Consider the following 25,884-nt stretch of genomic DNA (forward strand, 5'->3'; position numbering starts at 1 on the left):
ACTAGCCTCCCCTGAGCTGTGCTGTCTTTGCTGTGTCTTAACAGTTACACTCTGTGCTTCTCTAGAAGTGAAACTGTTAAGAATGAGCATTGACTCTCTGGTACCTTATAGATTGAAGGAGGATCATATCTCCTAAAATAGCTGCACCTGAGTTCTATTTCCTGTATTACCAGTAGTTTCTCCGAGTATATATTTGTGTAGATGTGTTTTTTGGAGAGGGAGGAAGCCATACTTTCAGACCTGCTATGTCTGTTTTTGTGTTTTTCCTTTCTTTTCTTTCCTTTTTTTTTTCTTTTAATGCAGGAGGAAAAAGAGCACGTTTTCTTCAAAGTAGATACTATCTTGCTATATTATTTTGCCACCTATATCACTATAACTTGTGTGAGGCTCAGGGACTCTGTGATCATCTGGTAGGAGAGATTCTAAGGCGATCGCAGCTCTCAGTAAGGCAGATGGAAATTTTTTCTGGTATGTTTACATGGCGTGAAAGTAGAGGTATAGTAGCATGTGTTAATACTGTTTGGATGACCTAGAGTCTGGTTTCAATGCCTTCATACACACACTTGACACTATTCTTTTCTATTTATACTGGACAAGTCTGAAGTCTGTTTTCAGTGACCTTAGAAATCTTTTTCTGATCCTGATGTACTTTCAGTTGCAGTTATTGGAGTAGCTGTTCAGACAATGTTTTTTTATTGTGTAATTTATAGTGGAAGTGTGGGTTGATTAAATAATCTTGGGTTCACGTCTGGTTGAGGAAAAGACTTTGGCTGAGGAAAATAAGGGGAAAATGGCATAATTTTATTTTATATTGATCTGTCTTATTATGATATGAGATAATGAAATAGCTGATTTAGGGTTGATCACCAATCCTAAATTGACACTGGAGTTTTTTGCAAATGCTTATATCCTTTTCCTGCTGAGTCAGAATATTGGGTCTGAATTTCCAAATTTAAACAGAGTTTTTGACTCATCTGATCTAAATTTGGAGATTAGGGGTCCATCTGTAGTCATTAGAAACCTAATATGAATGTCTTTAATACTATATGTAATTAATGAAAAAGATAAGTCCTGGAAGCTTGTCAAGAAGTTAAGTAATAACCTAGTTTGCTTGTTTAAAAGAAACATTTTATAAGCTGTAATTAAACATTCAAAGCATTCAAATTTAAAGTAATTTTCCTCCAAATGTTTTAATTTGACATCTATTTTTTTAGATACCAAGTATTCTCAGCATGAACTGTGGAGGATAACAGATGTTCATACTGAAGCAGCTATGGCTGTGATTCAATCCATGGCACGATTCATGGCCGCTTATTTCACAAATCAGCTGCTTTATATCCTTCCCCCACACAATGTTGACATCCTGCATCCACTTCACATCAAACCAGGTATTTTCTTACAAAGTAGTTTAATTTGCTGTGCTTAACTCTTATAAATTTTTCATCTATATATAAATGCTAAATATTATGCTTTAACTTTGTGATTTATGGTTTTCAACATTATTAATTGTAAAGATGAAATAACTTAGTTTTATCCAGATATTTTTGTTGAGGGCTGTGTGTGGTGTGTGTATGTGTGTGTGTGTTTGTAAGATGAGTATTTTGCATCTGTTGATTATTGAAAATATTTTGGTATTTAAAGCTAATATTTTAAGGAGCAACTGAATTATGTAATCCATACTGTAACATGAAATTTTTTTTTGTCCGCTTTTTTTGTGCTTTGAGACTAGTGATTTAAATTTGATATTCAAGGAAAAGAATGCATTTTTTTCACCAAATTGTGCAACAATATGATTTCACAGTTCTTGCACTACTTTTGCTTACACCTGTGGCTCTTATTCTGACTTCGATCATCCCAAAATGGGGAGAAAAATCAGTGCTTTAAAACTATTCAGACTGGACTGTGATGTGGAATGACCCAAACCAAAAATCCAGAAAAAAACATTTTTTGCTAGTTCAGTAAGAATCAGGCTCTTGGAAGCCAAAGTGCTTCAGACACCATAGTATCAGAGCAAGCTGATTTGTCATTGAACTCAAGTAGTACTTACAAGTTTAAGTCCTACCTTCAGCATTTTTCTGAGAATGGGCATTTATCACAGTGAGTGGTTTGTCTGTTTTCTGTAAGAAACTCTGTCTAAGGATTTCCCTTCATAGAAAATTTTTGGTTTCAGAGTTAATGATTGAAAGTGATTTAATGTCCACCGGCATAAAAAAAAGTGTTATATTAAAAGTATTTTAAGTATTTTAATACTAAGTTGGTATTGTAAAGTCAGATATTGCTCTATAATATTGACTTAATTTGATTGCTTAGATTTTCTAAAATTATCTGAATACATAGATTATTTTTAATATTCCTGGGCTGCAACAGGCACCAGTATGTATTTCTGCATGGTCTATCTGGATGTTTTAATCAGACAATTTTTCAGACACAGCCTAGAAAATAAGACCTTGATTTTGATACTTGCATTATTCAAAGATCCATGTACATAGTGAGTTTTTCAAAGAAAATTTATATTCCACAGGCAGGTTCAGTGTGAATATTTCCATTAATAATTAATAATGTCATTGCCTCAACAGCAGCAGAAAGGATGGGGGAAGCAGGTTCACTCTGTAGAGTTCATGTTGATTAGCTATATTCTAGGTTTCCTGAACACTGAATGTACCTCTCTATGAAAACCAGGAAATAAAATGTTGGAAAAACAATTTAAACCTCAAGAAAAAAAAATACTAAATTTGTCTTTAACCTTAGTCTGCTCTCTTAAATAATGCGTTATTCTTTCCCCAAAATGCACTGTAGCTTTCTAACCTCCTGTACAATAAGGAGCCTAGCAAGTATACACAACATGGGTACAGTAGGAAAAATCTATTTCCTTTTTTCTCAAATGTACCCTCTGAAATATCACCAGCACATATAGCATACTCACAAGTATTCCATCAGTGTGATTAAATCTTTTAAGTAAGAATAACACACAAATCTTGCATATGCTTACATACCCCACATTACTAAGCAGAGAAATAGCCTGTTCTGAACTTAATATTGTATCATAGCATGAACTGCATCTACCTGCTGGCGATAAACTCTGTAGCACATCTCTAATAAAGCGCAATTGTACACTGAATTGAATCAGAAAGCAGTGTGAACAAAGTTTCATAGTATAAACTCTGGATTGCTTAAATAGATCTGCATACTATAAGATGAATATTAAGATGTATTTTTGTGCCTCAGATGTATCTCCTCGTATTGTTCCCCTGCAACACTCCTTGGTTACCAGAGCTGTGAGAGACCAGAACCTTTCCTCTGTGTGGACGGCTGACTATGCTCTGGACTTGTTCTTTGTTGGTGGACTCGTGCCAGAGGCTGTGTGGCTGACACACAGGCTTGGGGACTGGAAACTGTCTGTTTCAATTGGTGTGGCCTACAATCTGTATTGTCAGAACTCTGACCAGTTCTCAAGGTAAATTGGGGCTTGGAATTAGTATAATACGTTTTGTTATTTAACTTTATTTGCATGAACTTTATTTTAAAAAGGCATATTCTTTGCTTCGAAAATTTGTATCTCCAAATCTTTCATAGTTGTAGGACCTAACACATTACAGTTAGTTACTGTTACTTACATTAATCATTTTACAGAGTTTGGTTAGATTCTCTATGGTTTTTACTTTGTTTTTAATGAACAGTTTCTTGGTACACTTTCAGATTGAAAAAGATGGAGTGTCATCTGCCGTTAAGCTTATCACCAGCACAGACTTTTCAGGAAAAGTTACATTCTTTGTTAGGACAACCAGTTACTTCTGAAACAGCAAATGAGGGAAGTATTAAATACAAACAGTTTACAGGTACATAAAATTATAAATAAAATTGTTTATTCTTCATGTTATATCACTCCATATTACATGTTATAAATTGCCTTAAAAAGAAACAAGTATCTCTTCTTCACCAGCATGTGTGTTACTATTATAATGTATGCAAATACTTTACCTTCTATGTACTTTTGGGTTTGGGCTTTTATCAGTCCAAAAATAGATCCTGTTATCATTCTTGTTTGGCAGTCTGGGGAGAACATTACAGCTTCATTCATGGCTTGCAACCAAAAGTTTTTCTTACACTGTGCTTTGTAATTTTTATAAGGCTGTATAATAGTCCCTTCTTTGTACTTATCAGATATAGTCAAGTAAGAGATTGACAGATGTTAACTTCATTTTGGAAGAACTGACACTTCATTAAGACAGAAACAACACCCTGAAATAAATCACACTTTTATTAAAATTAGTTACACAATGATGTTCTTTAATTTTTGCCTTTCCTTTACTGCTAAAATTTCCCCCCTAACTAGATCAACCTGTCCTTATTTTCATCTTACAGAAAGTTTACTGGTATAATCCCTATTCCTTACTCTTTTTTGTGTGTGTGTTTGGAAGCAGTATTTTAGTTGCCTGTCAGCATGTGGATGCCATGTTAATCCTTATCTAAGCCAGATTCCAAACACTATGTAGTTTCTTCTTTTGTACTCATTTCCAAGGATTTTGTTTTTAAAACACTCGCACACATGCACGCACACACAATATATATCACCATTTATAAGTATAGAGGTACTGAAGAGACTTGGCAAAATAGATTATTTCAAGAAAAGCAGTAGGAGTACATATAGAAGCAGAGCACTATAGTAGTATATAAATTTCAAGAATCAATTGATGATGTGTATTAAAGGTCCTGCTACTTCTAGGAAATGAGAAGAAAATGAGATGATATATTTAAAAACAAACAAACAAAAAGCCACCATAATTCCCTGTCCTTGATCATGCTCACTGATAAAATAATTGTTATGGTCATTAATGACATGTACAATTTATGCCTGTTGGATGAGAATGATTTGCCAGAGCTTTATCCCAAGCAAATGGTTGGCTGAAAAGTTCGACTCTCTGTCCAGAAAGGCAATAGTTTTTCCTTAATGTGGCAAAGTACTAAAATTAATTAAATATTATTTTCAATTGTGAGAAAACTTATCTTAAAGCAAGGCAGCAAGATGTTTAAATTGTAATAGATGAATGTGAATTATGATAAGAAAGCTTCATAATTTCAAAATGAAGGGCATGTATTAATTGAGTCAGTTAATTTATCAGTTTCTGTCCTTAATATTTTATAGATCCCATTGAAGAAGAAGATGCAAATGTTCTTTATAGTTCAGTGCAGGAGCTACTGAAAGCTGCTGTTATGGCAGATGCTGATATTCTCTCAGAGATGTTTCAGCTTTTGATGGATTCTGGCAAGGATCTTGGCAGAAAGCTGTGTGGTTTAGTTCCTGATGGGCTTTATCTTCCAGCACCACCATTGTACTGTCCTCAGCCAGCTTCTCTCAGTGAAGTAAGCATGTGTGGTAGGAGTTTTTCAGGTACTAGTTTGAATGTATTTATAAAATGATCTTGACCTATAGTCTGGTTCCTTGAAGTTTATTTTTTTTCTGTCTAATTTTTTTTTCCATGTTCACTTAAGTAGCACCAGACTGATAAGAAACTATGTATGCCTCTTTCCGTTTTTCCCATAAAGAATTGTGCTCTAAAGAGGATGAGGTGCAGAAATGGTATTTAAGTCAGATTCCTTATTGTTTATATCCTTTCTAATTTTTGGCCGTGTTGTTTTCTGCTTGGATTTTGCATTTTTCAGGAAGATTGCAATGATATTCTTCTAAAAATTGAGAGGGAAAGTCGTCAGAAAGTGTCAGGAGTTCTGCAGCGAATTATCTTGCTCTTTCGGGCTGCTCGTTGTTCCTGCCCTGCAGCACAGTGGTATATTGCACAACTGAAGAGGGCAAGAAAAGTTATGCAAAAAGTAAGCAATAAACTTGCTTATTTGTAACTTGATTATCACTAGTAGATATTACTGATTCGGGAGGCATTGCAGGATTATTCAGCCTCATCTTGATTCTGTTGATGTCAGGTGTTTTTTTTACATATCTTCGTCCATAGTTTTATACTCCATGTTCAGCTCTTTCAGGAAGCCAGAACCTAAAGATGCAGGGTGTCTACTTCATAAAAGTGTCTCCTTTTACATTTCTTTATGTACCTGCTTGATAAAGTACAAACTTACTTCTTTGTGAGGTCCACCATGTAAGTGCCTCCATTTGAAAGAAACAAGCTCATTTTAATTGGGAGGTAGAACTGCTATTACTGGAGGTGTGTTCCAGATCATTAAGGTTTGAATATGTAATAGAGAAGCTGATGCTCACTTACGGTAAAGCACAGGGCTTATGGGCCCTCTGGCACAGAGCTGGATCAGGAACTGCTCTGGCTGACAAATAGGTATTTACCTCTTTTTGCTCACTGCATGGCTACACAAACGCTTAATGCTGGCACAGGCATGTGGTGAGAAGTAGCAGCTGAAAGTGGAGGGGAAGCCAGTCTGCCTTAGGTGACAGCGGCCTGGACTGTGCTGGATTTAAGTGGCCACGTAACTGTAGGCTTAGTTTCTCTAATACATTATTGCTCAGATATTTCATGGTATGCGTGATTACCACGTAGACAAAAGCATTCTAGGTACCATAGCTCATACTAAACATATTCCTTTAAATTAATTTTTAGAATACTGAGTTGAAGAAAAAGGAAAGTAAGCTTAAGGGAATTCTACGGATCTTGACAATGTTCTGCTAATAACCGAGAGGCTTTACTTTAGTAGCGATATGTACAAAACTTCAATTGATTTGTTTTATTTCAATTTTGACATGTAAATGAAAGGCTGAATTAAATTTCTAATTTGTAGATACAGGTACAAATTGGTAAACTATATTTAAATAATTAAAATCTAGGAATTATTTTACTTTTTTGTTTTATCTATAGATTCGAATGAAAGGATCTCTGCCTTCACTGAGTCCATTTCCAGAGAGTTTGTTTCGTTATTCCAATTTCCCTACTGTATTCAATAGGCCAGCATCTTCTGGAGACCATCAGTTTGATGATATTTCCTGTAAAATTTTAGGTCTGTATGCAATAAAATAGACTAATTCATAGCTGAAAAAAACCACAAGAGAATCTGCAGATACAAAGAAACTCTAATTGGCCTGAAATGTTACACTGCAACATCTGCAGAAACACTTTCTGTTTCTAGCTTTTAATTCTGTTAGTTACCAGATTCGTAATCCAAAAGTTCCTGTTCTAGATTGTTTTTTGTTAGATCTGACAGATGTGAAAGGTGAACACTATGTGGGACACTAAGTGGAACACTGAGTGCAGAGCTCTAGCTGTGGGATACTATAGAAACATCAAGGATAAGGCTTTTTCTCTTTAATTACTGTTAAGATAAGTAATGTTAATTCCTTTCCTCAAGCTAGAAATCTCAAACTGTGTTATTTCATTTATTTAAATAGAACTTCTCACCACATTGCATGTTTCTCTTATAGGCTGCTTCAGAGAACTGTGTGCATTGTGTTGGATGTTTCATGTTCGTGAAAGATTATCGGAGAATTGTAGGCGGTACCAAGCTGCAAGAGAAAATATGAATAATCGTAAGGTAATTATGTTACTAATATAGTAAAGGTATATTGTAACAGCATAGAACTGTAAGATGAACTGTAAAGACTTGCTGTAATTTTGTGCTGAGGACTCTTATTTGCTTAGTAGGACAATATTAACATAGTGAAATAATGTGTAGCAAGTATATGATGCCACAGAATAATGCAGTTCATGTGAAGTACATCTTTCTAATGGTATTTCTGTTGGTCTTTGGCTTGGTATTTAACTTCGGTAATTAAATAGACATGCTGCCAGAACTGCCATATTTTCTGCATTTGTTATTTAGCTAAAGTATTTACTCCTTTTATATTTTTCTTCATTAAGTTATTTTGGATGTTTCCTGACCCACGTATATTTAATGTACTATCTTTCTTTGCGTGGTGCAAGTTCTACGATCAAGGTTGGGTCTTTGGTATGTTCAAAAAAAAACAATGAAAGATGTTAAAATTTAATGATGTTTTCTCTATTTCTAAACTCATCAACTGATGTCAGAAGTCAAGGAAGAAGGAAGAAACTAGTGGCATATAATATTTGTTGTATTTCCTGTGACAGCGTGGATGTTGATTTTGTCCCATGTATATTAACTCTGCAGACCTCAGCAAAGAGTTGTTTCCTTTTAAAAAAGAGTCCCAAATTTCTCTTCATCAGAAAAATCAAGCTTCAAATAAAAAAGATGGCTCTTTCAAATAGTATAATATTCTGATTTTTCTGTGCTTTTTGTGACAGTCAAATGCAAAACACTGACTGCTTCAAAATAAATTAATCCATGCTAAAGGCCTCTCAGCTGGCTTCATTATGTTGCCTCTAAGGAAGAGTTTATGATCCTCTTAAATCTTTAGGTTTTACTCTAAATGACTTCAAGTTGGCTCTTCAGCAGAGTGTTTTTCAAGTTATAGTCAGTTACAACCTTAATCCTATATCCTGGCAGTGTATTCTTTTCTCACTGGCAATTAACTTTCTATTTTCTATTAGCTAGGGAAGAATCATTAAAAATTAAAGTGTGTGAATAATTTAGCTGAAATTTATTGTTCGTACCAATTAATGTTTATATAGCAACTCCTTTTTAGGATCTTAAGGAGAATGAGTATGATGCCTCTACAGTTGAGCATTGTCTGAATGCAGTGGAATGGGCTTGTCGAATGCTTCCTTTCTGCAGGTTCATGAATGTTGAAGAATTAGTTCAAGATGTAATTTTGAGTCTTCTTGGAGAATTGCCACCAATCAAAAAGGTAAAAGAAACTAAAGCTAAAACAAAAGCAGTAGAGATTGTCTCAAGTTTTTCCTCTCCCTGTAAATGCTACCTTTCAGACTTTTTGGCGGTGCAAATTCTATTGGGATTAAAATTTACTTCTCTGTCAGTTACTTGAAAAGATACTTTATTTTGTGCAGGTGGCAGAAATTCTGGTAAAAGCATTTCCTAATTCTGAAGATGTAAGGGTTCCGCTAAGAGATAAATATCATGCTCTTCAGCAGCAGCTCAGACACTGTATTGTTAAAGGTAACATGCATCCTTCTTCAGGAAATACTAAACGAACTTCCTTCCTTTTTTACCCTACTTATTGATTTACCTTACTTGTGACAATTCCATCTTTCATATCTCATGTAAAACAGTTATTGTAGCTTTCATTTGCGCAACTTTGAGAAAGTTTTGTGACAGATTGTGTGTTCTTTCTGATACGTCTGTACCAATAACAGAATATCATGACTTCAGAGTTGATGGTGTTTTTTCTCTTCATCACAGTTGCTGCAGTCTGCATTTCTTAATGACACATAATTTATGTTTATTTATAATTTATTCATGTCTTAATTAGAATAAGTCAAAACAGAGGAGTTTCCATTTAAAATCACTTGTCTCTCTTTCTTTGTTTAGGTCCCAATAGTGAAGAAATGATGCCTCATGTTATACAGGCTGCTGAAAAAGTGAGAGTGAAGGCCTTGAAACGTGTAATGAGGAACATAGGCCCCATTGAAATTAATATTTGGGAGCCAGCAGAAGAGGGAGCAGCAGATGATGAGGCACATGGTTATGACAGATTCTCATTAGGGACTAGTCTAAGCAGAAGCACACTTACTGATCTTGGAAATCCTCAGGTATATAGTGATGCTGAAACAGTAGATACACTTTCTGATGCTTTGCTTTCTGAAGAAGCAAGAGATCAAACACCTTCACCTCAAAGGTATGAAGAAACTGGCAACAGGAAGCTGTGAGATGGGGAAAAAGGTTTTCTTTTATTGTTCAAGTAGCTTTTTCACCAAATAGGATAATTGTCATTTATCAAATTACCTGTTACTAGAAGGCTTTAATCTTAGGACTGCCAATGTTATATCACTTACTATGCAATATCTGTTCATGAAGTTTAAATTATTAGCTATGATCAAATTCATATATGATACTGCTGAGTTACTGCCATGTGAGAGCTAGGTGTTTTGCATGTGATGATTTATTTGCCACCTAAAATTGTATTAATGTAAACTTGCTTTTGTTAGTTTCCAATTTTTAACAATAGAGAAAAAAGGAGGAGTAATGTTGCATTTATGTATTTTTTTTCGTGTAATTCTGGAGTTATCTATACTTCTGTTTGTTTGTTGTCTTATAGGGATAATGAACCTAAGAGAGGAGGAGAAATAAGTAGCAAGAATACTACCTGTACGATAAGAACTCTTAACTGGAAAACAAAACATAAAGAAAAAGTACATAGAAAGAACCTGCGTAATCAGTGTCATTTGCCTGTAGTCGGTGCATGGGAATTTGAACGTGATGATGATGAATATGTTATTTTCTTAGAACTCTTTTTGAGTTATGTTCTTGAGAGAGACCTGATAAATTGCAGTGACCTTGGAATTCCATTTCTTACTAGCTTTTCTGGACTTCTTAGAGACCACGAATTAAACTCTCTCCTTTTTGATGTTCATACAACACTAAAACGTCGACAAGGCAAAACAAGAAGCCAAAGTGTGTTTAGAGCAGGGTCTTGCTATACTGTCACCCTGGCATCTAGCAATCCTGAAACAGTTTCTGTCCATAATGAAAACCAAAATGTTTTGGAAAATCAAGTGTCTGTTTCCATTGTACAGTCAACAGAATCACCAGAATCTTCTGAGCACAACTTAATGAAAGGACTTGATAAAGGATTATTTGGTTTAAAACACAAGTCAATTTACAGAGCTCAGGATGGTAGTCAAGGAGTAACTGTTGCACCAGCAAGCCAAGCCTTTCCCAACCATACTTTCTCTAGCTCACAAATTCCAGTCACTTCTAAATACATTTACAAAACTATTCATATGCTTGATATTGTACCAGGAGATGAAGTAGCTATAGAATTGATGGGTAAATTTAGCAATATAGCCAGATTGCTTGAGTGGATGATCAGATGGTCTGATAAAAGACTGCTCTGTGGTTCTAATAAACAAGACTCATTAGAGGAGAATCTCCCAATGATACATGTGAAAACCTCAGCAGCTGCTGTCCTTACTTCCTTATGGCTTTTAGAACAGCTGTACAATGATGGATCACAAGCAAGAAGTATAAAATTCAAGGTAAGAAAGAGGATGGGGAAGTGTCAGTGAAATGTGTGAGTTATTTATGCCAATAAAGAACATAATACATTATATCTTTTATTTCATAGTTGTGTTCTCAGTAAAACACAGTATTGAGTAATAGCTTTTCCTTTAGGGGTTGCTAAGAAAACGAAAACATTCCAGGAACACTGAAGTTCTGTAGGAAGATGTTGGATGGAGGTGAAAGTCCTCTTTAAAATCTAACTTGTTTATCTAGATACCACAGTACTTGAGCAAATGCTTAAATGTTAAATTATTGTATCTAGTTCTGGACATCATCTTTGAAAAAAGATAGAATTGGAGATAGCAGAATATGAAAAAACAAGATGATTAATCACAAAATATTTTCTCTGAGGAGACCTGAATTTTGATGTATTTGTCTTCAGAAGTCAGTACAGATGCAGTCAGACTGAAGTGTTGGTGAAAAGTGAGTTTTGAATTAACATTTTTAAACAGAATTGCAGAATGTGTGTTAATATAAAAGAAAAAATTCATCAGAAGAATATGATGCAGTGTTACTTTATATTTGGGGGCAGCTGGACCCTTTTTCCTCTATATCTGCTAAATTGAAAGGGGGTTTTTTTGAGAAGATTTTCCTCACAAATCAAGAGATTTTGTCTTGTTTTTGATTTGCATTTTCTGTTTTCTGACAAGTGTCACCTGTATTTTATTTACAACTTACTGCCAAAATGTTGTACATGTTTCTCATTATGCACAATTAGGTAAGTTTTTCTTTGCCTTTTAGACTGTCTTCAGTGATAATAATTTAGTAGTTTAAAACCAAGTTTTCTTAATGGTGCAGAAGGCCAAATATTTTTGTATTTCTTTGTATAGAGTATATTAAATTGTCACATATTAACAATGATAAGTGATATTTTATAATTCCTTCAGATAAGTCAAAGGACCCTTGCTTCACTTAGTGCAAAAAGGGGCAAAACTCAGCTTCTACAGGCAACTGTAAATCCAGAATTTCTCAGCTCTGTAATAGAGAAAATTATATGAAGTTAAGCATAAACATACCATATGAAATAGCAGGTTTTTTATAAATATCAAGTAACTTTTTAAAAATGTTTTTCTTTTTTTCTTTTTATAGCATCCAGGTAATCAGTATTTGAAAGAATTTGCATCCCTATCAGAAGCACAACCTAAGATAGAGAAAGAAAGTAGCACAGATGAAGGCTGTTTTGCGTTGGCAGATCCTCCACTTGATGTCCAGAGTGTAAAACCCTATGATGACCTCTGTGAAAGTGGTTTGGGGTAATTTTTTATTTTTAACCTAAGAACTCCAGTTGATCATAATTCCTCAGCTAAGCAGGACATCAGTATGAGAGTCCAACTATTGTGATATGCTATACACATTATTTATTTTGAATATAAAGCCAAATTCTGATTTCACGTACCTATCCTTTACAGCTGCTTGAAATAGGCTGTTACATTACTAGATGTTATTCCCAAAACATGATCTGTAGAAATTAAATATAACCTGTTCTTAAGTATCTGTATAAGTTAGTTATTCCACTGGAACGTTTAAGGTGTTCTTTTCTATACTGTGGTACCTGTTACCAACTTCATGAAAGCGAATCCAGATTTTTATCATGCCTCATAAAATTGCATGCCATTGTGTCTTCTCAAATAATCAACCAATTTTACAATACAAAATTTTCAGGAAATGCCAGGTATTAATGATTTTGGTGATTTTGTTCTGTGCTCATGTCACTTTTAATGACATTCAGAAAAAATCTTAGGCTCTCTCTTAAACACTGTTAGCATTAACAGTGTTGCAAGCTGGAAGTTTTGCATATTGTCACATCATTGTTATAAGACTTCACTTTTTATAGAAATTCAGGAGTGAGACCTAACATTACTCTTGAGATAAAGAAAAGGAGATAAAATATGACTCATCAACACACATAACCCTATTTAGAAAATGACGTAACATGCATAATGAAGTGATTTGTTTATAACATGATTTGTTTATAAATGTGATTGTTCATAAAGTTAGTAATGTGGAAATGGGATCAAGGTTTCTCTTATAATTGATATCAAGGTTCTCAGATAATTCAGATAAATTTCACCCTCTTCAGTGTAGTTTTCATTATGTTGAGATGAGAGTTCACAACATTTCTCCCCACCCCTGGATTTGTAATGTAGCTATGTTCACATATGTGCGTATGAGAAAAATAGGCGGAAAAGGAAGTGAATATTTGTTAATATCTTGAACTCCTCCAAAGATGGAGAGTCCACAGCATGAAGTGCTTTGTGATATTTCTTTACATCTCACACTCTGTAAGCAAAGAAACAAAAGATCTTTGGTATTAATATTCTAAGATACTGATGTGACTTCTCTGGCAACAGTATTTTTTAAACAAAGGAAGTTTCTGTGAGGGAGATGAGCATAATCTAAGCCAGATATTTTCAAATCCGTGGTGCAGATTTGGCTTTCCATTTTCTTTTTGGTAAATTGTATGTGTTGGTTACGTTTTCCAGGATACAGCCCATCTGAAACACTGGACCATTACTGTTAATAAAAATATTACAGCTATACCAAAAAAAGTTAATCTTGGTTTAAATGAAATTCAGAGATTAATTTTATGTGAGCGCTGATTATATCCCACCAGTACTTATGCTACAATTATACACTAGCCTGCGATCTGGGAAGAACAGTATACTCCTACTAAATCAGATAGTTACCTTTTTTCTATTTTTAATTACCTTTTGTAATTCCAATTACCAGAATGTCTACAAAGTCGAATTATTTTAAGAAGGAAATTAATCATGAGAATTATTCTGTACCTCATATGATTGAAGATCTTAATGAAGAGGGACCATTTCTTCAGGAGGAGTTAGATGCAACATCAGAAAGTGAAGGTTTGTTTTTATGCTATATCCTTTTAATATGGTCTGACCTATTAAGTAATAAGAATTTTGCCTGAGTAGGATTATATGTTCCTCTTTTTGTTTTGTTTGCCCTTTGTTTTATTTAATCAGAAATGGAAGAAAGCTTTTGTTGTTCTGTTGAAATTACTATTTTATCAGTTTTAGATTCTAGTTTAATTTTATACATTTGCTTTCTCAGTACTTTTTCTGATCACTTGTGCATTTATGTAACTTTTTTTGGTATAGAGATTTGGTATAGAGACTTTCATTACAAAATATTCATGAAGGCTATGTAAAATATGATTTGAAAATTGTAAGAGTTGAGTGTGCTCAAGAAGTGAGTTAAATTTATCATATTCCCACTCTGAAAACTTAAGATAGTTTCAGAGAATAAGCTTTGTTTCTTCTGGCACATGTGTCATCTACTAGTAATAATATGCATTTTGAATTTGCTGAAAGGTCTTTCAACCCCTTTTTTCCTCTTCGGGGGAAAAGTGGACGAATATGAGCAGTTCATCACATAACAATGCTGTATGTAATGTAGTTTGCTGATTTATAACTGTGTTTGTTTCGCAGAGGAGCCATTTGAAATTCCAAAAAGCTCTAATAGCTCTGTCAGAATCAAGCCTGTAGAACATGAAAGAGGAAAGGCAAGTTATCATCTTGCATAGAACTTATCCCTACTTAAATCCATGATAAAAGTCACAAGTAATTCAACAATAGTAAAACTAGATCTGCTGTGAGCACTTCTGAAAAACTGATTCAATATCTGTAAAACTAAATGTGTATATGCCTATATAAACAATATATAAAAATACATTATAATATATATGGTATTATATATATAAATATATGTGGTTATAAAGGCACGTATACATACACAAGTTGTCACAGTGTGATTAAGTAATGACTCTACTACTTGTTTGTTTGCTTATTTTTAAGTTAAATGTATAAAGCTCCTCCTATCTGAAAACTTAGTCTGGTTCTGTAAGTGAGCTGCCTTCTCATGCGTCATCTTCAGTCATAAGTCTCTCTTCTTTGAGATTGGCTATGGGTTATTATATTGAAATGTGAACTTCAATAACATTAGTTTACTTCCCTGTGGTACTCTAGATTCAGTGTAGTTAATAGGATTAGAAATAGTAAATGCATTGTGGTCTTCAATTCTACAATGCATTTTGCTTCAAAGCAGTGAATCTGTGTGATGTGTAAAACCCTGTGTTTGTTTCAGTTTCTTAATTTTTAATTAGTTTGTTCATAATACGGTTGTTTCCATGTTTTGGTCCTTAGCGTGACGGTATGAGATTAGCAGAGTGTAATTCAAGGGCACTATATGGATACAAATTAAAAAAAAAACCAACAAACCACAACTCATTATTATGACTTTTAAAAAAATTGCTCAGATTAAACATTAGGATTTCTTCTGTTTTTCTATATGTCTAGCTGTCCTCTGAAAAGTAGGTTATTTAGATTAATTTTCCATTAGAATTTTTTTGAGTGACTGGTGCAATGTTTGCCATTAGCTATTAGAATAATACTTTATTGAAGCAGAAGGGTAACAGTGTAAAAATATGCAAGTTCAGATCCATATTTTTATATTCCAGCCCATCCCCATTTCAGATGTAGAATGTCCACAGGAAGACCAAAGAGTGGAAAAATCGGAGAAAAGAAAGGCTGAACAGAATGGGTGAGAGATTGTTTGTTGTTGTTTTACTTTCTCTGTTAACTTTGTTTAGAAAGTTAAGTGGTTTTATTGATTATTGAAATTCAGTCTAGTCTCTGTGGGTTCTCCCTATTGTTTATAACAACAAACTCATAGTTTGAAACAGAATTTCAGTCACCTTCTATTTCACATGTACTCTAACATATTTTAAATAGCTTACCAAGGTACTGGGTGGATAAGAGGTTATATTTCATTTTAATGATAGAAAAATGTCAACTTATTATTTCAGTTAGCTTTCTTCTTGAATCCACCTAATTTGTTTGTATTGATAAAACCTTCTCCCCTGATATACAGTGTCCTCAGTGTCATGATATTTAGAAAGTCTTACTAATTGTGATAGCATATAAGTAAATACTGCTGTGTATGTGTAATGTTTGTTAAAAATGGCCTAATTTTAGAAAGACTTTTCTACTATTTTAAGCTGATATATTTTTGTTTTGAAAGAAACAAAAATGACTGCACATAACATGCCCCTCAGAGGTTTCTTTAGTTTTTCTTTTTTAGGAATGCAGATTGTAATCATATTAACAGTATTGCTTTAACTGAATTTTCTCTTCTCAGATCAAACTCTCTATTTCCTGCTGTTTGTGTAAACAGCCAGAACCTATTCATTGCTTTTGTTTGAGTCAGTTTCTCATTGCTAGGGAGACAAAACAAGAATGTCAATATTTGCAGCTCAAATTGCAGTGTAATGCAGTAATAGAAGAAATTATCAGTATAGCTCTGAATAAATTAGGTGGCTTTCAGATAATTTATCTTATGCTTTAATTATAATATTTTTTTCAGAAGGATTTATGTGTGTATGTGTGTACACACATGCACATATACATACATGTGTATGTATATTTATTTATAAAAATATAAAATGAAGATAAGTAGCATAGCAAATTATTGTAATATTTGCAATACTCATATTTTTCTTTCTTTATAGCATGACTGAGACGGTTACTAGTATCATTCCTCATTCACTCTATTTAGAACAAGATGCGGAAGTTCTCAGGTAAGAAAAACCTGTAATGTTTTATGTGGGCTGCTCCTTTTAAATCTTCAGTGTTAAGTGACATTATATATAGATTTAATCATTTACAACAGATTACAAAATACTTGCAACTATAGTGTATGTACCTGCAGATTGTACTACTAAATAGCCTTTCCTCAAACCTCTTTGTGCTGTAATCCTTGAAGGTCGTGTATTCTCACAGGCTGTCCAGAATATCATATGAATCAAACATGTTAAACTAGCAATTCAGAGCTACTGAATTTCAAGAAGAGTGGCACTCCTGTTTCCTGGTTCCAAACTGAATCATGACAGCTCTAACATTAAAAAGGACATTATGAACTGCTTTCCTTTACATAAAAAAAGAACAGTTGCTTTCTATAGATGTTTATAACCCTCTCAGTAAAAGTAGTTGAACTAGATAGTCCCAATATCATTGCTATATTTTAGTTCTGATTATAATTCACAGAAGACATACAGTGTTGTTATTTTCCTCTATAGCATGGTTATTGTTTTTATAATCACTCACTTCCCCACAAAAAAAAGACCACCGTTACGTTTGTAAGGCCCTCTGGAATGCTTTAGGTTGTAAATCTTTCATGAAAGATAGCTGTAATTAAATACTCATCTGAACAATATTTAAAGATACTTTGAGGTAGGCTTTTTAGGTGCCCTTTTCCATGTTTGTACTTCTAATGCATGCATTTTTAATATTACAATGCTTTTATTATTATAATTATATAATATTACTATAGAATGTATATTAAGTTACATAAAAGACAGCATTATAATTATAAACTTATATTCATAATACTTCTGTAAAATTATAAAAATGTCCAGCAGCAACTGCTATATAGGAATATTATGCATATGTTTGTGTGTATAAATAGGGAGAAAGTTGGAATTGGAAAGAGGGATGAGAGTCAGTCTCAGGCTTTGGCTTCTGGAGCAATCTTCTGTACTATGAGTTATTTCAGTTTAGAGAAAGATTTGAAGTGTACATGCCTTCAGATATCATTTGTCTTGTCTCTAGTCTCATTTCCTTCTCCAGTTTTCCGTGTCAACTTAAAAAAAAACAAAAAACTTCAAATTTAACTCTTCACGCCATTCTAATTGTCTTCCAAGTGATTTCCTGTACATCTTCACACCTATTAAATATGCAAAACCTTTTCAATGTTACCCATCAGCCATTGCTTTACACTTTTATTTCTTGGTATGCTTTGCGGCCGTCCTGTTCAGTTGTGAAGAGTTCTCCAAAGGTTGCCTGTACTCCTAGGAATATCAGCATCTCTCTTGAAGATCTCTCTTGAGAGAGTTGTCTTTTGGGTCAAGTTTTAATAATATCGATGAAGCCCTTTTATTTCTTTATAATGTCATGTAAATTCCGACCCTTTTACATCATTTAAGTACTTTATTTACTTGAGTTAACAGTCTTTACCTTCTGTAAGATCTAATTATTTCTAGGAGTAATCAGAAAATTCAATATATTGCATGATCTGGAGCATGTTATTTTAATGCTAAAAATTGCTTTCTGATCTGAAATTTCTTTTTTTTTAATTTCTAAATAGACAAATGTACATTTAATTATTTAAGTGAAAGTAATTCTGCCATCTCTCTTAGGTCAGCTAATAATGTCCTTGTCAATTTTCCCTCAGCTTTCGGTTTTATGACTAACTAGCCCTCTTTCTGTCACAGCATCATCTTCTGCCTATATTTCTAGCAAAGGTAATGTTTCAGGAAATTTCTTGACTAAAAAAATCAGACAGGTCTTGCTTCTTTACTATTGTTTTTGTTTCAGTGTATTAGGGATTACAAGAAAAAATATTTCTTACAGGCTTTCCAATGAAGATTATGCTGTGTTAGCTATTAAATTGTCCTTGTAAATTAATTATGCTTTTTAAAAAATGCAAATGCCTTTAAAATTTACTGGGTTGATTTAAGACGACCTAGTATAGGTTTTCTGAACTCAGAATGTCTTTAATAGTTTTGTTCTTTTCCTTCTGTTCTTAAGTAATAGAGAGATTTCTGTAAGTGATAGTCAGCCTTCTCTGACTGCTGTGTCAAACATGTCAAGCGTTGCCTCCAGTGCTTCCCTTTGCACAAAAAAGCAAGAAGTCAAGAAGCAAGTCCCTACAGAAGAGAAACTGAGCACATCAGAAACTGTCAGGCAGATGTTCCAAGATGAAATGCTTAAATTAGTGCAGGTGAGGGCAGTTCATTGTTGAAAATAATGTATGCAGTCTAAACTATGTTATTTAAAACAACCACTAGGAAAAGTTACTGGTTTTAAGGTATTCTGTGATTGGTTGTGGCTGACAGAGATTTCCGGTTCTAGATAACTACTGAGAAAATGTATTTTAGATTTAACACATGCTTTTGACTCAATAAAATGAATGATAAAATAACAAAAGTTTGAGTGTATTTTAGGTTGCATAACTCAGTTTGCTCCATTTGTATAGATTAGGAAAGATTCTGAAGCTGTAATGACTTTGTAGCTATACTAGAAATTCATTTTTATTAGTATATTTAAACTATTCTATGTGGGCTTAGGTTTCCTTAAACTTCACTGAAAAAAAGTAAAGGAATATATCTGCCTTTAGCATAACTTGTCTATGGGCAGGTATTTATGTCTCATAAAAGAAATTCCAGTTCAATAAACAACCACACAAATAAATTATCCTGGAAACTTTGGGATGTTGTTTGTTTTGGCACCTATATTAACAAGATTATCAACAGCTATAAAACAGTAATTTTTGCCAAGACCTGTGTTAAAGCTTTTCACAGTGTTAACTCTGTGTGTGTGTGTGTGTGTGTGTGTGTGTGTGTGTGTGTGTATCCTAGCTACAGCAAATCAACTTCATGAGCTTAATGCAAATAGTGCAGTCATCCTTTGCCAACCTGCCAAATGTGCAGCAGATTTTGCAACAGTCTCAATCTGTTCGTCTGGAAGGAAGCCAACCTTCACACACTGCAAAAGGCGGTGACTCTGAAAAATCTTCGTGTTCTGCAAATGCTTCTCTAAAAACACAGCTGCTCATTCAAGAAGATAAAGGAAAATCTGCTGAGATCTCTAATTTTCAACCAAAAAATAGTTTAAGAGATGAAAGCAACAATGGCCATACTGAAGTAGGTATAACAAAGTGTTATTTATGAATAATAATCTCTATATCTGATATGTTATCCTATCTGTTAAATTGGGAAATGGTTTTGTAGCGATTATCTTAGGCAGAAAAGAATTTATAGCATTTTTGTGCGTATTTAGTATGTGGTTTCTATTTCAATGTACCTGTAAATGCTGTTTTGTTTGCTTTTCATATTTAGAATCATCCAGATGCGAATGTTTCTTTAAGCCTATTAGAGAACCACTCCATTGTAACAGGATTTATTCCACCACCATCTCAAAACTTACCTTCTCCAGCACCTGCTAAACCACTTCATCTCTTAGCTCCTCCCTCAATTGTTCAGAAAACACCCAAGCTTATCCCTACTGAAAAAAAAATAAATTACTCAAATGGATTTCCTTTGCTTAAACTTGAATCAGGTTATCATTTCAAACCACCATATTTACATCCAATAGAAATTTCACCAGCTTTTGCTAGACCACCCCCAGTGCCACGAGTAGCTTGGAGTTCATCGGATTCTTTATGGAACCTTCAATCATCACATACACCAAGAAAACGGAGCAAGTCAACAGCACGTTTGAATGCGAGTAGGTATGACCCCAAGATCCTAAGGCAAATATATGAGAAAGAGAAAAGATGGGCAGAAACTGTACATAAGGGACCTCACAGAACTCTAAATCTAGATCAGTATGAAGGACAGCAAGAAGTTTCATCTCAGCAGCAGTTCTCTGAGAATGTGAATACGGACAAAGCACTGATCACTGAGAAGATGGCTAGTATTCCACTACTACATTTGCAGCTTGATCCTGTACCTAAACTTCTGCCAGTTATAAGACAGCCAATCACTACTACTTTAATACCTGTTAAACCTGTAACAAAGGAGACTGACTTCAGAGGAACAGTACAGCACACAGGAATAGCATTGCTCCATGCTGATTTACCTCGAAAAGAGAAGGTAATGGATTTGATGTGTGGTGTTTTTTTTTAAGGTTGCAGGTTTTTTTTCCAGTTTCACAGTTTCTTATTCATCAAAAATAAGTTAATGCTTCCAGATTATGGAATTTGGAAGTGTTCAGCACAGCAGCCAGAAGAGATCTGGAATGAAGGTACCTTGTATTGGTGTGTCAATATGAGGCAGGAGGGCAGGCTTGGAAATGTTTGTAACAACCTTAGATTGATTCCACGTTCCGTAGTTGATCAACATTCAATGAATTAGTGCTGCATGCATAAAGAAGCTACTAACCAAAATCACTGGTAGTGATTTATAAAAATGTATAAAATACCAAGAAATAAGAAAAAATGATTAAAAATAGTGCTGTTTTTACAGAAATGTAAATGCATACAATGTAAATATTTACAGACATACAAAGAAAGCTATAATAAATCCTTTTTGTGATAAGGACAGAAATGGAATTTTAAAAATTGCACCACCACCACCCCAGTCTGCTTTATCACTGTTTCATTTTTGGTTTGCTCTGTGAATGCTTTCAGGTACCAACGCTCATTCCACTTCAAAATCTCATTGCATTTGAGCAACACCACAAGCATCGTACTGTGCCCAATGCTTCCACTGGACAGGATCAAGCTGAACCTATCCAGTTACTAAAAACTGACATTGAACCATTTAAAGCAAGTCATGTGCAGAACAGAAAAAGGCAAGCCAAACTTTTAAAATGGGTCTTAATTTTGAAAGACTCACTGGTAACCTACACCTTATACCTTTGAAATCAGTGGGAGGGTTTACAATAGCTTCAAAGGAAGTGGGATTGGATGTAATTTTGTTTGAGAAGGTTAGCATAGAAAATGTTAGTAAAGACACAGCAGAAGCAATATAGCACTAGAGCATCAAGGGCTTTTGCTTTTACCAGGAGAATAGGAAGAACATTCAAGGGGAAATGTTTTCAAGGAGCTATTGCTTTTATAAGGTGCTACTACAAATGATCATCTTTGCAACTAGGAGACAATTTTTCATATCTGTATGTGTGGTTCAAAGTGCGTTTGTTGTCTCCTGACTATTTGCTATGTCCTATTTCTGAAATGATTTGCTGGTTACCTTTATTTCAGTCTGTATTTCTTAATAGTAATTTTCATTACAAAACAATGATAGATATTTCTACTGCTAAAATGCAGATTGTTTTTTTTTAATTTGTAATTAATGTGTTGACAGACAAAAGAGGCGTGAAGAGAAACAAATGAAAGAGGAGGAGGAAAAGAAGAAACCAAGTGTGACCTTCCGCCCCGATGACTCCATCATCAGTATTAGTGATAAAGAGATGGTTGATACATTGGAGATGGGGGTATAAAAATAACTTTTCCCTTGCTTTTTTCCGTTCAGACATTAACAGGGACATAACAAGGAAGCAAACTGTAAACCAAAACAGTCACATCTTTTCCAGGTTCTCCCTAGAAACAGTATATATCTTTCATTAGTATACTTGCATTTCCTGTAAACAGGAGATTTATAATGGAAAATAGATTCCAAGTTTGCTTTTTGTTTCTTTGTATGAATGTGTAAGATAGGAGATAACTTCTGCCTTACTGATACAAATCTTGTAAAACTGGGACATGAACTTGTGTGTTTTCTTAGGATGTTTGTCTGTGTGTACATTTAAAATGTGAATGTATATGCAAACACTAACAGCTAGAGAAAATTTTTAGCCCAGCAGTAATTCTAGGACAGATGTTCCAGGCTTTATTCTTTTCACATGACTAAATGACTATTTAAGAGGCAGGATGGGGAGCAAGAGGTCTCAGTTCATCTCAGCTGCTTGACTGAGACTGAGGAACCCTTCCTCATTTGAGTTTTGACTTGCACACTTTTTCTGTTTGTTTGCTTAGGCCTTTTTAACATCTTTTAACATCTTTGAGAGTTATCCTTGCCAGTACCAGATTTAAAGCCAGGGTGTTCACTACCCAGAATAGCAGCCTCTATTTCTGGACATACTTTCTTTGAGATTTTCCCAATCCAGCACAGCAGATGGAGAGCCTCATCATTGCTGGGAGATGCTAATTATGATACAGCAGAGGTAGCATGTTTCATACACTCAAAGAAGAATGAGAAATTTTTATAGTGTTACTGTCACTTCCAGTTTACTAGGGATCCCCCTCAAGATATATAATGGGAAAGAATGATGCATACTCAGTAATTCCACTAAGTAGGAAAGGATGAGCACAATAAAAAAAGGGGATAGAAAAGGTATAATGATTTTTTTTTTTAATTGCCACTCAAAGGAAATATATTGGAAAGTTAACAGCATCAAGAAATCCTGTAATTGTGATTAAATTTCTTTTTTTTTTTTTTAAGATTATTCTTTTTTTCTTATTAGGATCAACAAGCAAAATCTAACTCTTACCTTGGAGGTGATTTCTTCATTTCACTGGGTAAGTACAAGTATTTTTAATACTTGTGGTTCTTAAAATAAATTGAGCAGAAGTTTTTTTAAATATCAAAGGAAAATCCTATAGTAACACAACATCAAGATGTAGTAACTCAAAATTGTAGTCTGTGAAAATACAAACTACAACATCATGGCTTATGGGATCTTTCCCCAGAAAATTAGGAAATCTTTTCAGGATACACAACATAAGTTCTCTTTTGGGACAGTTATTTTTTTGAGATTGGTAGGGAGAGAGCTGTAGGCACATTTAAGGTCTCATATCCATTGTGTGTAAATTCAGAATAATTCCACTATGTTAAGCTTCCTTTAAAGTGGTAATCTTATAATTATTTATATACAGTATAGACAATGGACTTTATAATGGAAAATAGATTCCAAGTTTGCTTTTTGTTTTTTCTATAGACAATAGAAGAGAATAAGAGTGTGTTGGGTAAATTTCAGTAACTATGGTTCACAGAGATTGTGGTTCATGTGATTGATCAGAAGAACATTGTAAATGTTTTCAAATTTTAAATCAATATTTTATGTGTTTTACTCTTCCAATTTTATTTGCATGCATATGCTAATTACACAAAACTTAAAAGCTGTTATATTAACTTTTAACATAATCTTTCTAGCTTGCAAAAAGAGCACGCCCATAGAAAGACTTTTCTTCTTTCTATTACATTAATTCAGCACTATATTTAGTCTTACTAGAGGAAGAAAAAGGATCCCATTCTCTGAAATTGGTCATTGGAGAAATATTGCCTTGCAAAGCCATATAAAAATAGTAAAAAGAAAGCAAAGATATACATAGTACAAATATTTACCCCTTTTAAAATATGAAACAAATTGCAGTTGTACAATGTATTAAAATGTTTTGTTTAAAAATTACAAATCCAAACTCAGCCTTGATTTTAACTTTATAATTTTCAGTAGTTGCATTTGTTTGCACGAGATAGGTAGTGCAAAACTTTTCTCAGTATCATTCATAAAGTATATTTAGTGAAATGTTAAAATTTTCTGTCAGAAATGGAAATAAAAATATTTTTAGAGCCTTTAGTTTTGGGCTAGAAATATATGAAAGCAGTGATTTTAATTCTTCGATTCATTATAGATAACTATTGCATGTTACCACATTTTAGACACAGTAGGAGACGCAATCACTACTTCAACAGACTTGCATTACATGGCTTCTACAAGAAAAAAACCTGCAGAAACTCAAGATGCAAGTACAAATACTGATCCGGGTAAGTGCTGCCTGTCTGGGCTGCTGCAACCTGTTATTTCCAGCATTGCTTCTTGTTAATTGCAGTATTTGGTCAGTTCCCAAAATGGAGTCACTTTTTAGAGGGAAAACCAGTTTGTGGTGCTGTAACTTTTTGTTTCAAAAAAAGTATTAAAATACAAGATATCAGAATACAAATTATAAAGTATTAGCTAAAATTAATTGTAAAATTTAAAAAAACTATTGATGCAGTTATTTAAGAGGATCCATAAGCTGTCTGTGAGTCAAACCTGCTGTGCGTTTTCTCGGAAGCTCCTTTTAACCTGATTTTATCCAAATAGATTTTAGACACTGTTTCACATGTGTCTGAAATTGCTTTCATATCTCTTCCCCCAAAATTTCTTTTGATAATAAGCTGAAAAATCAGAAACTTATTCAAATGATGTTTAGTGTCTTACCTTTCCTTAGATTCATCCATTTTAATTTTCTTTTTTCTCATCAAGAGCTCAAATCATATCAGGATGTTGGAACTAGTGCTGGAAATGTGGTTTCTGAAGTTGGAAAAAATCAGTCAGTCATGCCAGTTCCTGTGCCAGGTGTGGCTTCTGTCTTTCTCTATTTTGTTTATGAATTTAAAAATTTTTTTTGTACATGAAGTAGCTTAATGCAGGGTATAGATAAAACACTTAATTTATCCTATTTCTTCTTGAAACATAATATGAAATAATAACAATATTGTATATGAAAAATTTGGCTGTGTGTATTTTTTTTTTTTTATATATATATAGTGCAGTGGACCCATACTTTTTGTATGTCAGTATTAGGAGATATATTTGTGGATTTTAGCTTGTTTTCTTAAGGATTTTATTGTCCGTAAGCTTACACTCAAAATAATTTTTTTTAGTAATTTCCTTAAGCTGACAGCAGACAAACGAGAGGCCAGAACTGATATCCTCAGAGATGCTAATTCTGAGGAACAACGTAGTCGTTTTGCAATGTGTGTGTGGTGGTAGAAGCCTGGGCAGCCTGCATGTGTGGTGGCAGCCTGGCAGCACGCTTGCTGCTCCAGACTCACTGCAGTGTTGCTCAGTCTTGCAGAACTGGGGTTACTTTAGACCAAAAGGATTGAGCAATGGGGTGTTAAAACAAAGATCACAACTCCACATGAAATCAGGGTCTATTAGGTCAGCTGACGATAGTTTTCCATGTATCTTTTAAGTTGTTTAATAGTGATATGTTTAAGTAGCAATGTTTCATTCTTAGACGAGAGTTTTCTTCCTAATCAGTCATCTTTTGGTTTAGTTTGTAGAATACAAAATACAAAGTAAATGTGGGGTGGGGTAAAATGGATGATTTATTTTGTTTTGGCCTTTTGTACTCCCATTTTCAAATCCTTGCTAAACTGTACTACTTAGGATTTGTTACTTAAGTATTTTCCCTATGCTAGCACATGAGCATTCTTTACAAGTAATTTTTCCTTTCTTTTAATGTTTGACAGCA

The 25,884-nt window shown here is 34.0% G+C and overlaps 1 protein-coding gene across 1 annotated transcript in view; it reads left to right on the forward strand.

Annotated features, from left to right (window-relative positions):
• Window positions 1–25,884, forward strand: part of CPLANE1 (ciliogenesis and planar polarity effector complex subunit 1) — a 55,037-nt gene that overhangs the window by 13,886 nt on the left and 15,267 nt on the right. Inside the window, exons 14-38 of the mRNA XM_067315288.1 lie at window positions 304–468; window positions 1,215–1,388; window positions 3,226–3,454; window positions 3,697–3,836; window positions 5,144–5,361; window positions 5,662–5,826; window positions 6,831–6,969; window positions 7,391–7,500; window positions 8,570–8,731; window positions 8,892–9,000; window positions 9,373–9,679; window positions 10,100–11,039; window positions 12,154–12,317; window positions 13,795–13,928; window positions 14,514–14,587; window positions 15,542–15,624; window positions 16,592–16,660; window positions 18,669–18,861; window positions 19,499–19,783; window positions 19,979–20,734; window positions 21,271–21,434; window positions 21,947–22,076; window positions 23,106–23,160; window positions 24,302–24,406; window positions 24,888–24,980. Of these exons, the coding sequence (XP_067171389.1) occupies window positions 304–468; window positions 1,215–1,388; window positions 3,226–3,454; window positions 3,697–3,836; window positions 5,144–5,361; window positions 5,662–5,826; window positions 6,831–6,969; window positions 7,391–7,500; window positions 8,570–8,731; window positions 8,892–9,000; window positions 9,373–9,679; window positions 10,100–11,039; window positions 12,154–12,317; window positions 13,795–13,928; window positions 14,514–14,587; window positions 15,542–15,624; window positions 16,592–16,660; window positions 18,669–18,861; window positions 19,499–19,783; window positions 19,979–20,734; window positions 21,271–21,434; window positions 21,947–22,076; window positions 23,106–23,160; window positions 24,302–24,406; window positions 24,888–24,980 (5,163 nt within the window). The remainder of the gene's footprint in view (window positions 1–303; window positions 469–1,214; window positions 1,389–3,225; window positions 3,455–3,696; window positions 3,837–5,143; window positions 5,362–5,661; window positions 5,827–6,830; window positions 6,970–7,390; window positions 7,501–8,569; window positions 8,732–8,891; window positions 9,001–9,372; window positions 9,680–10,099; window positions 11,040–12,153; window positions 12,318–13,794; window positions 13,929–14,513; window positions 14,588–15,541; window positions 15,625–16,591; window positions 16,661–18,668; window positions 18,862–19,498; window positions 19,784–19,978; window positions 20,735–21,270; window positions 21,435–21,946; window positions 22,077–23,105; window positions 23,161–24,301; window positions 24,407–24,887; window positions 24,981–25,884) is intronic.

Source organism: Apteryx mantelli, chromosome Z (assembly GCF_036417845.1).
Source record: "Apteryx mantelli isolate bAptMan1 chromosome Z, bAptMan1.hap1, whole genome shotgun sequence".
Classification (NCBI taxonomy): Eukaryota; Metazoa; Chordata; class Aves; order Apterygiformes; family Apterygidae; genus Apteryx; species Apteryx mantelli.